The 13,152-nt window shown below is 36.6% G+C and overlaps 1 protein-coding gene across 1 annotated transcript in view; it reads left to right on the top strand.

Annotated features, from left to right (window-relative positions):
• LOC109840185 (enhancer of mRNA-decapping protein 4-like) overlaps positions 1-11,804 on the top strand; it is a 12,375-nt gene extending 571 nt beyond the window's left edge. The window contains 13 exon segments of the mRNA XM_020408727.1: positions 3-268; positions 1,250-1,299; positions 1,405-1,561; positions 1,734-1,952; positions 5,824-5,952; positions 6,167-7,405; positions 7,407-7,736; positions 8,921-9,280; positions 9,360-9,479; positions 9,646-9,816; positions 10,577-10,735; positions 10,934-11,077; positions 11,207-11,804. Coding sequence (XP_020264316.1) covers positions 3-268; positions 1,250-1,299; positions 1,405-1,561; positions 1,734-1,952; positions 5,824-5,952; positions 6,167-7,405; positions 7,407-7,736; positions 8,921-9,280; positions 9,360-9,479; positions 9,646-9,816; positions 10,577-10,735; positions 10,934-11,077; positions 11,207-11,515 — 3,653 coding nt within the window. The 3' untranslated portion in view covers positions 11,516-11,804.

Genomic DNA, 13,152 nt, shown 5'->3' with positions numbered 1-13,152 from the left:
AGTCGCCAGCAGCAAGATGCCGAGGGGTCGCCTCCTGGGGAGTGGAGATAGAGCGGTTTACGATGTAGATTCGAGGTTTATGGGGGAATCGCAGCCGCCACAGCTAGAGGTTACACCGATCACGAAGTATGTCTCAGATCCAGGACTGGTCCTTGGACGGCAGATCGCGGTGAATCGGAATTACATTTGTTATGGGTTGAAACTGGGGGCGGTTAGGATTTTGAATATTAACACAGCTTTGAGATCTCTCTTAAGAGGGCATTCTCAGGTGAATTCTCTTTTACTTTATGCAAATATTGTGTTTTTTATGCAAAGATAGTGTTTTTATGCAAAGATTGCATCTTTTATCGGCTTAACTTGGATATCTGTTGTTCAGCATGCTATATGACCTGAAAAATCTTGAAGTTGATGTTAGATGAAGTGGTTTTATTATTATAGCATAGGCTTCAAAAATCATATTTATCGTGACTAAAGTGGAAACTGATAGACGAATTCACAGGTCATTTTGCGAAGATGATAATTATAGCTGAAAATTCATAGTTAAACTTGTTTATCTTTGTTTATGTTGATCTATAGGCTGTAAGAGTGCTATTTGGTAATGCACCTGATTTAAGTTCATATTGTCAATGCGTAGTCAATTCCTTGAAGTTATTTTCTTGTGCATTTTAAAAATCTTCCATATGAACTATGTCTAAGTTGTTCTATGTTCAGCTTCTCATTGGTTTCACCTTATTGGAATGAGTTGAATGCCCATTTGTGGACCCTAATTCCTCATTATAACCTCAGCTACAAGCTTAGCTCGTAACTTTATGCTCAACTATACGTTGGTTATTGTTAGATGGATTATGAATTTTTCCCGTGATGATGTCCTGTCCTAATCTCCATCAGGTATTTATTTACAGTGGAGAGACATCCATTCTATTCTTTCACTATCCATTGGTTTTCACTTCACCTAGAAATAGAATGAAGCACTTTTAAGTGAGATACATGGACAACCCTCACAGATAAGCAAGTTTTCCGTAGAATGCTTGCACATTTATTTGTACGTTTTAAGCTAAATCTATAATTAAAAGTTTTTTCTTTTCTTGAAAATAATTCCTTGGAATAAATGTATGCTTGAATACCCTGATGCTTTTATTTTGCCTCAAGCTTTTCTGATGTTTAATGGTTCATTCATACATAGGCCTTAGAATATGGAAACATATAACATTATTCTTGCTTGACTTAATCTACTTTTGTCCATTGCCAGAAAGTTACAGACATGGCTTTCTTTGCAGAAGATGTTCATCTTTTAGCTAGGTATTCTTTTAAACTTATATTTGCTTCTTACAAGTTGTAACCTTTTGTTCTATAATCACACAAGCCCTCTTTTATTCAGTATTTTGTTTACTTCATCGTGTGCAGTACTAGTACAGATGGGAAGGTCATTGTTTGGAAAATTGATGAGGGGCCTGATGAAGAAAACAAGCCTCAAATATCTGGAAAAATTGTTGTTGCTGTTCAGTTCGGTGGAGATGGTGAATCATATCACCCACATATCTGTTGGCACTCCCACAAACAAGTAATGCAAACATTTGAGTTACTGTTCTAGGAACATTGTTTGTTCCTTTCGTTATTATGTTAATTTTTGTATGTCGTAATGGATCAGAAGAGTCAGTACTATTCAGTAGAAATATAGGTGCAGTATTTTATAGCAGCCTCATACCATCTAATCTTTAAGAAATATCCTGCAGGAGGTTTTGATTGTTGCTATTGGTAATTACGTGCTAAAAATTGATACGACAAAAGTTGGAAGAGGCAAAGAATTTTCTGCGGAAGATCCTCTCAAGTTCAGTGTCGAGAAGCTCATTGATGGAGTACAACTCATTGGCAAACATGAAGAGGATGTTACTGATTTATCAATATCTCAATGGATGACGACTCGCTTAGCCTCAGCGTCAAAAGATGGCACGGTTTGTATTATTCCTTTAATAGTATATAGTATATGATACTTGCTACTTTGCCTTAATGATTTATATAGGAAATAAAAAATGGAAATGTTGTCATTTCATATTTAGCAATCCTTCTATATTCCTGTATTTTTGAAGCTTTGAGATGAGATGGTTGTTGACTTGTTAGCTAGTTTTCTTATGCGCATCTTTTAAAAATTCACTTGGAGCTTATTGCTTGCGGAGATATTTCTTTAATCCTTTTGACAAACACGTGCTTACATGAAGTTTCTTTTCACTTGTCTGAGTGGCAATGTGAATAATCATACATTAGGTTCCATGTTGCTCATGCATCTGAAAATAGTATATGTAATTCTTCACATTGTATACTTTGGAAATTCACATACAATAGAGGTTCTCAAAGTTTATTGTCAGCATTTTACTTTGTATTAGTTTTTTTAATATGATACCGACTGAACTTTCTTTAGGAATATCAAGCGTTTGTATAATCTCTCAAGATTCTTCGTGTTCTTTCATCTTAATATTATATGTTAGTGGTTCTGGGGAGAATATTCTGATTATTTTTTGGCCATACTCTGTGCCTATGCTGATTAGTTTGATGCAATGAAGAACTTGAAGTTTAACTAGGATTCATCATTAGTTATGTGTTCCGGTATGCAACTTACTAAGCTATCCACCCGAAAAATTGGTATCTTATTCATGTGGGTCCACCTCTAAATCTCCTCTTGAATGAAACGCCTAGAAATTGCATAGTGTTGCCACCTATACTAGTATGCCTATACGATGTTTCCATGTGTTGTATTGCATTCCCTATCTATCTATCTATACTACTATAAAAGAGGATTGCTATGTTAAAACTTTTGATTTCTTTTTATACTCTCAATTTTAATAATTCCCAATAACTATAAGTATTAAAGTTTGTATGGTTCTACTGACTATTAGGTTCCCTTGAAATTATGTTTTTGGTTAAGCACTTATTATCATGTTAGTTATCTTATGAGGACTTTATATATCTATATCTATCTATATCTATTATCTATGTCTATAATCTATATCTTTACTACTATAAAAGAGGATTGCTATGTTAAAACTTTTGATAACCTTTTATACCCCCTCAATTTTAATAATCCCTAATAATTATAAGTATTAAAGTTTGTGTGGTTCTAGTGACTATTAGGTTCCCTTGAAATTATGTTTTTGGTTAAACACTAATTATCGTGTTAGTTATCTTGTGAGGACTTTTGGTTTCCCATAAAATTGTATTTTGGGTTAAGCACTTATTCTGAATTTTTTTTTACATAATTACTATTCAGCTCAAAAATATAGTTAGGCATATGCAATAATATGATGAAGGATAATGTTTTAGAGCAACTAACCAAGATTATATATTATGCCAAGGCCTCTTTATGCATTTAGAAAGACACAATTTTTGTCTCGACTAAGTTAAGTATGAGAAATGTTTGACTAGTAATTTCTTCATGTTCTTTGTTTAGAAGAACAGAGAATTTTTTGTAGTTATACCATAAAACCGTGCCTAATGTTGTACAAATTAGGGCTGTGCAAACGGTTGGTCGGTTTGGTTTTTATCAAAATTTGAACAACCGAACCGAACCACCCATTATTCAAAACCGAACTGAACTGTGGCAAGCCGGTGCGGTTTGGTTTGGTTTGTTCGATTCTAAACTTAGTAAATTTAATAGCTCCACTTTGTGAATCAAGATTTGCTTGTAAATTTAATAGCTTCTGTTGAGTGTCGACATTATGTGGTGTTTTTTGTAGGACTCCATGTGATTGAGTAGTGATGTAGTACCATCTTTTTGCAATGTGTAAAATACACTTTTTCACAATAGTTGCATTTTGCTTTTGGAAACTTAGTAAAATTATCTCATACCTCTGATCTTTCTTTTATTGCTTTCTTTTTAGTCAAAATCCGAGAGCGAGAGCCTTGTGTAGATTTATTAGAATCAACTTGACTTGCATTTACATTAGGATTCTCCTTTTGAGAAGCCTGCAGGTTATTTTAACAATTCAACTATAGTAGGGTTTTTAACTTTTTAGTACACTAATATGCATAAAATCAAAATTAGAATTTTTATTTTTTCAGTACAATTTACTTGCATACAACAAGAAGCCAAGAACTAAATCAATTTTAATCATAAAATCTAATTAGGATTTGTGAAATTTGTTCTCTTCTATTTCAAACTATTAGTGCGTTTTAAAATCAAAGCAAAATACTGACCGTCAAAAACCTAGTGGATAACTTGTATAAACACAATGAGTAAATATGGTGCTGGTGTATCTTTCAGTCTTGGTGTGTCAATGACTTAACACATCCAATTTGTGAGTTTGTGTATTTTTTATGATCTAATTTGTAGTCCCCTTGAAAATCTAATTTTAATCATAAAATCTAATTAAACCAATTATTTCTCACTAATCTACAATTTAGTAGCATGCATCAAGAACTAAAAAGTTTAGATTTCCCCCCTGAAACTGAAAGCATAGATCCAAAATTTGGATTTTTAGTTTATACCTCCACTACGGGTGTGAGTGTCCTCAAAACATGAGATGGATCTTGAGGAGATGGTTCGGCCTCGACCATGAAGACGATGATGAGTGGCTGCTTGGCGGCGCGTGAAGGAAATTCGAGTCAGCAGCTAAAGGAAATTCGAGTCGGAGACGAGGCGGCGAGTCAGATGTGACGACGACGAGTTGTAGGCGACGTCGGCGCTTGCCTACGCGTTGCGGTGCGATCTTGCGCTGCGGCCCTACGCTTGCGCCGGTGCGCGCTGCAATGCGCCTGCGCCGGTGCGCTGCGGAGTAGAGAGAGAGAGAGAGAGAGAGAGAGAGAGAGAGAGAGAGAGAGAGAGAGTGAGGGAGGAGAGAGAGAGAGAGAGAGAGAGAGAGAGAGAGAGAGAGAGAGAGAGAGTGAGTGAGTGAAGTGTGGAACTGTGGAAGAGAGGAAGTGCGGCTGCGTACTTGGATTTAGGGTTTTGGTATTGAGATTTGAGGGATTTTAGTGAACGGGTCAGGTATGGTGTCTAATAGGTACGGGTTAAAAATTATTGTGTTATTAGTGATGCGGTCGGTTCGGGTTGAAAAGTTTTCAACCCAATCCGAACAGACCTACAAACAAAAGTGACCCAAACGGCTAATTTTCGGTCGGTTCGGTTAGTTTTTCGATCTGGACCTAACCAGGCAAAACCCTAGTACAAAATATGTACAGTGTGCTAATGTAGTAGCTAACTATTTTGATTTGGACTTCCATGAAAGGAGAAAATGAGCATTGAAGAGTCGATACACTGAGGGTTATATGAAAATGATGTGTACTCAATATCCTTAAATTATAATCTAAAGCAAACAACTACATAAAAACTGCAGGGTTTGGACATAAGGATATTCAATCTCTTTCGTAGACATTTAATTTATACGAAACTTATGCTAATACTATATTAGAGTGGATCCCTAAAGCTTTGATGTTTTAGATTTAACCTCTAAAACTTATTCTTTAAATTATAAATTTAACATCAAAACTAATTTAATAACATATGTTAATTTACAACTTTATCATGCATCACATGCAATGTATGTATGACATACTAGTCTATATAAAATTGTCATGTTGAGTTATATATCTCAGTTGAAGAAGTGATAGAGTGATGCCAATTTTATTTCAGGATAAAACAGATGCTTTTTAACTTGAAGAATAATATGCTCTCCTTTTTTATTATCTTGGAACAAGGCTAAAAGGATGATTAAAAATTTGTTCTATATCCTTTATAATTCTGGTCATCTTGCTTCCGCTTTTTATCTTTCTCATAAGTTGGATTATGAATAGTAGTTTCATTTAGTTGTGAAATTTCATTGCATGCTACAGGTAAAGATTTGGGATGATCGTAAAGCAGTGCCCCTGGTGACATTGAGGCCACATGAAGGCCAGCCCGTTAGCTCAGCTGCATTCTTGACTTCACCTCACCGCCCTGACCACATTGTTCTTATCACTGCGGTATGATTCTTGGACTAGTTTGACCATAATGCTGTACATGGATTGTGTCTTGAAAATTTGAGTAGCATCTGCATGCTTTATTCTTTCTCATTAAAGTGTTATTCCATAGAAGTTTTGAGATGCTTCTTGCTGCTCTACATAAGAGAGAGCATCCAAGTAATCAATACTGTATTTGATCGACCAATTCTTTAACCATCTGTAATGTTTTCTATAGGGTCCTCTCAATAGGGAAGTAAAAATATGGACGTCCACGAGTGAAGAAGGCTGGCTCTTGCCTAGTGATTCTGAAACATGGCAATGCACACAGACCTTGGAGCTGATAAGTTCTTCAGAGCCTCGACCTGAGGAAGCATTTTTTAATCAGGTTGTGGTGTTGCCACGAGCAAGCCTCATATTACTTGCAAATGCAAAGAAAAATGCTATATATGCAGTGCATGTTGAATATGGTCCATATCCAGCTTCGACTCGTATGGACTACATAGCAGATTTTACTGTCACAATGCCAATTTTAAGTCTTACTGGGACAAGTGATAGCCTCCCTGATGGGGAACAAGTAGTCCAAGTTTACTGTGTCCAGACACAGGCTATTCAGCAGTATGCACTTGATCTCTATCAGTGTTTACCACCACCAATTGATCCTGGAACTCGTGTATTTGATGCACTGAGCTCAGAAGGATTTCCTGTGTTAGAGCCATCTCATGGACCTCCTGTAAATGCTTATCCTGTAGGTGGTGGTGCATCACCAAAAACATCTTTTCCTGGGAGCAGCTCTGACACTGTATCTGCGGCTGTATATCCTGTGACCTCTGTTTCTTCTGAGCTCTCTGCTATTCGTGAACGGATTACATCTAATGTGGAGATTACGCCTTCTGCTCCTCCACTATCAACTTCAGATGCTGCTAATGCCAATGTTGTGCCTTCCCTGCCTCTAAATATGGACCTAACAGGCGGTCTTTCTATCTTAAGGAACCCTTCAAAGGGCTTCGAGCAGGGACCTTCAATTAGTGATCGTGACGTCAGCCAGCCAGTTGATTATCAGCCTGAAGCACGGGCTGATACTGTGATTACAACCACCTCAGATGTTCCTTCTGCTGTTGATATTTCAGGAAGGGATGAACCTAAAGCTGTCATAAATGATAATAATTTGGTTCCAAATTCTAATTTGATGTTCAAGTTGGGTGGCAACAAAACACACCTGGTAACTCCATCGGAAATTCTATCAGGAGCTATATCTTCCTCAGAAAACACTCAAGCCAGCCAGGGCTTGAGAATTGAGGAAGTTAAGGTTCAAGATATTGTCAGTAACAATGAAACGGAGAGTGTAAATGCAGAAGTTGAACATGTGGATGAAAGTAGATTGCGTCATACTGACGATTCTCGAAAAGAGCCACAAGTTGTTAGCACAGACAAGGATAAAGCTGTCAGCACCTCGACCCATGATGTCAGAAACTGGCTGTGTTGATGAAGCTCGCAGGGGTGATGATACTTTAGCTGCTGATAAATCTGAGCAGTCTTCTGTTGTTGGTAATGAAGAACTTCAGGAAAACATTAAAGATCTTCCAGAAAAGGCCACAGAATCTGTTAGTACAGCGGTGCAATCCGGTTCTGCAGTAAAAGGGAAAAAGCAAAAAGCAAAGCAATCTCAAGCATCTGGCCCTCCCTCGCCTTCTTTAAGCCGTTTTAACTCCACTGATTCTATAAATGAACCAGGAGGCAGTGCAGGTCTTCCTCCGACTGATACAGCTTTCTCACAGCTACAGTCTATGCAGGATATGCTTCATCAGGTGTGGTTAGTTTGCAGTTCATAAATGCTATATTAAATTTGCTGTCATATTAAAATTTTATTATTTGATTTTGTAAATATTGTGCATTAGAGAAGGTGCAAGTTATCTAGCTGTTCTTTGCTTATTATTTGATGTTGTAAATAATTATTGTGCATTAGAGAAGGTGCAAGTACTATAGATTTTCGCCACAATATTCTGTCAATGCCATATAAGTTTGTTTGATATGTTAACTGCCCTCTAGCTGTTCTTTGCTTATGTTGTCTAGTATTACCTGGTTTTGTTTGGCTTCCAATTGGTTGATAGTCTTGATTTATACTTTCCATGTCAAACTTTTGGGTCATGTTGAAAAACACAATGCTTATGCTAAATAGAAGTTTGAAAAAATGGATCATATTCACAGAAAATGTGTTTTTGGTTACAAGATGCTAAGTGGATTACTATTTTAAATATAAGCAACTAAGAGAATAATATATGGATCCAACCCACCATGCATTGCACAAGGAGGCGTGTGTTAGGTATTATCTGTTATCGCTGTGTCTTTAGTCCACTGGTGATCCAAGGAGCTTAGAGGTTGTTTGGGAGGACTTACTTTTAGGATCTTATGAGTTGAACTAGCTTTTAATGGCTTTTGACTTTTTAATGTAAATATTTTATGCAAGTTGTGTGGGTGGAAGTCATTTACTTGGTGAAACCTAGATTATTTTATGCAAGTTGTGTGGGTTTTGACTTATTTTGAGGATCTTATAAGTTAAACTAGCTTTTAATGGCTTTTGACTTTTAATGTAAATATTTTATGCAAGTTGTGTGCGTGGAAGTCATTTACTTGGTGAAACCTAGCTTATTTATATAAGTTTATAAGCTACTTTTCCAAAAGTCGGAGAATTCCAACTTTGTTAAATGGGACTTCTAAGCTAGCTTATTGGGGATTTGTCAAACAATTAAGTATGAAAAAGTTCAGCTTAAAAGTGGTCCAAATAATATGTCCTAGCTTACACAAATTTTACTATCTCCCCCCCCCCCCCCCCCCTCTTTTTCCTAATCCACAGTCCTTTGTGCAGATAAAAGCACCCCCCCCCACCCCCCCCTCTTTTTCCTAATCCACAGTCCTTTGTGCAGATAAAAGCACAAGCGAAAGAGTAATGATACTAGTATTACTAATATTTTTCCTGAAATTTTGCTTGCAGCTAATAAATATGCAAAAGGAAGTGCCAAAGCAGATGAACTCAATGGTTACTGGACTAGTCAATAAAGAAGGGAAGAGAGTGGAGACTGCCTTGGGCAGGAGCATGGAGAAAGCTGTGAAGGCTAACGTTGATGCTTTGTGGGCCCGTTTCCAGGAGGAAACCGTAAAGCATGAGAAGGCTGAGAGAGAACAGATGCAGCAGTTGACTAGTCTTATCACCAACTGTATGAACAAGGATTTGCCTGCTACTTTAGAGAGAGTATTGAAGAAGGAGATATCTTCAATAGGACAAGCTTTAGCTCGAGCCGTCACCCCTGTGATTGAGAAATCTATTTCTACTGCTATAGCTGACGCTTTCCAGGTTTTGCTATCTGCACAAGCTCTTTTCTTCAACTGTAACTTCCAGTTGCCTAATCTTTTTTCTTAATTTATGATTGTAGAGAGGTGCTGGGGACAAGGCGCTTGGTCAGTTAGAAAAGTCCGTCAATTCAAAACTTGAAGCTACTGTAGCTAGGCAGATTCAGGCACAATTCCAAACTTCTGGAAAGCAAGCACTTCAGGTATAAGTTAGTTGATGAAAAAGAGATTCTCTCTCACGTTTTTTTTGCCAAAATCTAGCTTATAGATGACAGGTTTAGGTGGATTAAGAATCTTTTTTTTTTAATTTTAAATAATCAACGCTTTAAGGTCACAGTTTAGTAAACTAATATAGCTGAGTATATGCAGGATACTCTGAGATCCAGTTTGGAGTCCTCTGTGATTCCAGCATTTGAGCGGTCTTGTAAGGCAATGTTTGAGCAAGTGGATGCTGTTTTCAAGAAAGGAATGAATGAACACACTGCTGCTGCTCAACAGCAATTTGATTCTGCACATACTTCTTTGGCTATTACACTAAGGGTATGTAGTTACACTCTTATCTTAATATATTTGAATAGAATCATCTGAGATGATTGTAGATTTACCATCCCAGTATTTAATATTAACGGTCTTTGTATTCTGAAAGGATTGTGGTCTGTTATGTGTGCTTAGTTAAGAAACTGCATAAGAACTTGAGAATCAAAGAGGAACAGTTAGTGTTTCATACTGACATACTGTCGAGTGCAACTCCTATGGTATTTCTTGATCACTATGGTATTAGAAGGCTCAAGACCCCAATTGCTTATAGTGAATGGCTGTGTGTTTAGCATGGAGAGGAGAAGGAAATTTGAGCATGTTGGTTTGTATATATCTGTTGTCTAAATGAATATCTTTGGTTTGAATGTACTCTTTAATTAAGAAGACCAGAATATTTTGAGATTTGCAACTGTAATTAAGCCTTAAAGAACTTTCTAAACCAGTTTAAAATCCATTTTTAACTTATTATTACATATGCATATAGTAAGATATGGATCATATCATAAGATACTATACCTGCATTTAAGGTGCATTAACCCAGCATACTTGTCCATTTTCTTTCATCTAGTGTCAAATCAGAAGATACTGCAGATCATAGTATGTTGTCACTTGTGCTTGGAACACATCACACATTTAATTGTTGGGTGCATCTTTGTTTACTATGTTGGGGTTTTTGGCTATAGTAAATTAATTTTATACCTACTGGTAGCTGTCCGCATATGGAATCTTTTGTAATGTTCTGAAGCTGTTTCTTTAATGACAGGACACGATCAATTCTGCATCATCAATCACCCAAAATCTCAACAGTGAGTTAGCGGATGGCCAGCGCAAGATCTTAGCTCTTGTCCAAGGAAACACAAAGGTGTTGAATCCCACGGCATTGCAGCAAACCAATGGCCCCTTGAGTGGGCTTCCTGAGATGGTAATATTTTTCTTCACATAGTCCTCTTCTGCAATAGTCCTCTTCTGCAAATATGGGAATATGTTCGCTTTCTATTTATCCCATTGTTCTTTGTAAACTCAAAAAGAAAAAAAAAGAATAGGAAAAAAAAGTGATTCTAACATGATATATTCACCTAGTGTCATCAGCCGACCTAACAATTGAACTGAATTCCAGCAGGCCTTGTCACTTCAACAAGTCGAGGCACCTTTAGATCCAACAAAAGAACTCTCAAGATTGATAAGTGAGCACAAATTTGGAGAAGCATTCACAATAGCTCTTCAAAGAAGCGATGTCTCAATTGTGTCATGGCTATGCTCACAGGTATCATTTTATTTTACTCGTCCTCAAATCAACAAATCCAAGATACCAATGCATGGGCCTATGTTTATAATTTTTGGTTACCATGTGTTTTGAATGTCAGTACTCATTAAGAAGGTTTTTGATTTTTAGGTGGATTTACATACTATTTGCTCGATGGTACCACTCCCTTTAAATCAGGGAGTTCTGCTAGCTCTTCTTCAACAGTTAGCCTGTGATATAAGCAAGGAGACATCACGGAAATTAGGATGGATGACTGATGTTGCCGTGGCCATTAATCCAACAGATCCAATGATCGCACTTCATGTACGTCCAATATTTGAGCAAGTCTACAATATATTAGCTCACCAGAGATCACTTCCCACTACCACTGCATCAGAAGCCAGCAGCATTCGCCTCATAATGCATGTTATTAATTCCGTACTTATGAGCTGTAAATGAAGCGCCCACATTGTGCTATTTTGAAGAAGTTTTAGGCTCTCTGTTGTCAAAAGCTTGTATAGGAAAAAAAAAAGTGAAAAAAAGAGGAAAGCAAAACAGAGGCTGTTTAATGTAAATTAAGATTAGAAGTCTGTTCGAACTTTCGTTTTTCTGTCCATCTTCCTTGTTTTGATAGTAAACAGCTTTAGTCATTGTAATCCATGTCCTTTTTAACATATTGGGATTGTGTTACAAGACGTGAGTGTATTTGTCACATTTATCTCGGTTATGTGCTTGTAGTTATCATCTATAGTTGTCTTACTAAACTTGCTGAGATCTAATTTCTCAGGGGATTGTGCAGTTTTGTCACACGTTTAAATGCAACGCTTTAGGTATATATCGTTGTCTTTTTATATGCTCTGGGAAATTCAGGTGTTTTTTTTTTATCGTTTTACGGGGCGACCTCGCTCGATATTTGGACATGGGTTCCTTTTACATAGTATATACTAGCGAAGAGGTCACGTATAACACACGTGTCAACTTTATTTTCATGCTTTATGGAAAGACCAACTTTATTTTCATGTTTTATGGAAAAAAATGTTACGTATTTTGAATATACAAAGGTTAAATGTGCTTGTGTTATACACACAGTTTAAATTAATAACACTAACTATGAAAGTTTTGTGAGCAACTTTTACAAAAATGGTCAACATACCAAAGAAACAAAAATTACTTTCTTATTCACTTTCTTTTCCTTTCTTCTATTTCCCTTCAAACCAAACAGAGCCTTCCGGTTATCATTAGTAAGGCGAAAAAAAGAGAGAGAGAGAATATTATTAGTCACTTAGCGATGCATAATGGCATTGATTAATAGCATTTTTTGTTTACACCAATGATTAGAAGGGTTAATTGCTGTAGTATTGCCCAATTGTGTATTAGACCCCCTAAACTTCTATTACTCCGAACCAACCTCCTATACAATTCGCTTTGGTGCAGATTGGCCCTCTTGGTGAACTTTTGTTTCGCTCTTTCAAGAGTTTTTAAAAAAAGGCAACCAGGAGCCCATCAGCGTCAATAGACTTCTATCCATGTCTATATATTTTTTTTTTCTTTTTTGATATTTTGAAGAATGAAAGAATTCACTCAGAGAGTCTATCCACGCAAAGTAAAACTATAAAGTTATATCTGTAATTGGCCGACGCTAAGGGGTGTGTATGTGCACTTAACTCAAATTGCGGTACCCGTTAGCTTAAGCCTTTTTCATATCATTTATACTATTAATATATTTTCATCTTATCAATTAAAAAAAAAAAAAAAAAAAAAAAAATCAAGCATAACTTTATTATTTCAGATCGATAAACACCAAAGCGATAATATATATTTAGTTGAAAGCTTCCAAAGTTCGGTTAGATATTGATATACATATTCCAATCAGTAAATAGTAGATCTCAAAACTGATGACATGTGCAATTATGCAACTTATTGGTGCTAGTTCTAGAAGATGTGGGCTGTTCTTTTAATTTTGGTCTCCCTGCAGCCGGTCCAAGCTCTTGCATGTTGAAAGGACCCGCTAGCCCATCTACCTCAGGTAGAAAGTTCATCGTAAGAGCGATTTCTTCTAGAGCGCGTTATTGTTTTTTTAACTTCAAATTTGAAAA

The sequence above is a fragment of the Asparagus officinalis genome, chromosome 5 (genome assembly GCF_001876935.1).
Source record: "Asparagus officinalis chromosome 5, Aspof.V1, whole genome shotgun sequence".
Classification (NCBI taxonomy): domain Eukaryota; kingdom Viridiplantae; phylum Streptophyta; class Magnoliopsida; order Asparagales; family Asparagaceae; genus Asparagus; species Asparagus officinalis.
This window is presented reverse-complemented; position numbering and strand designations above follow the sequence as displayed.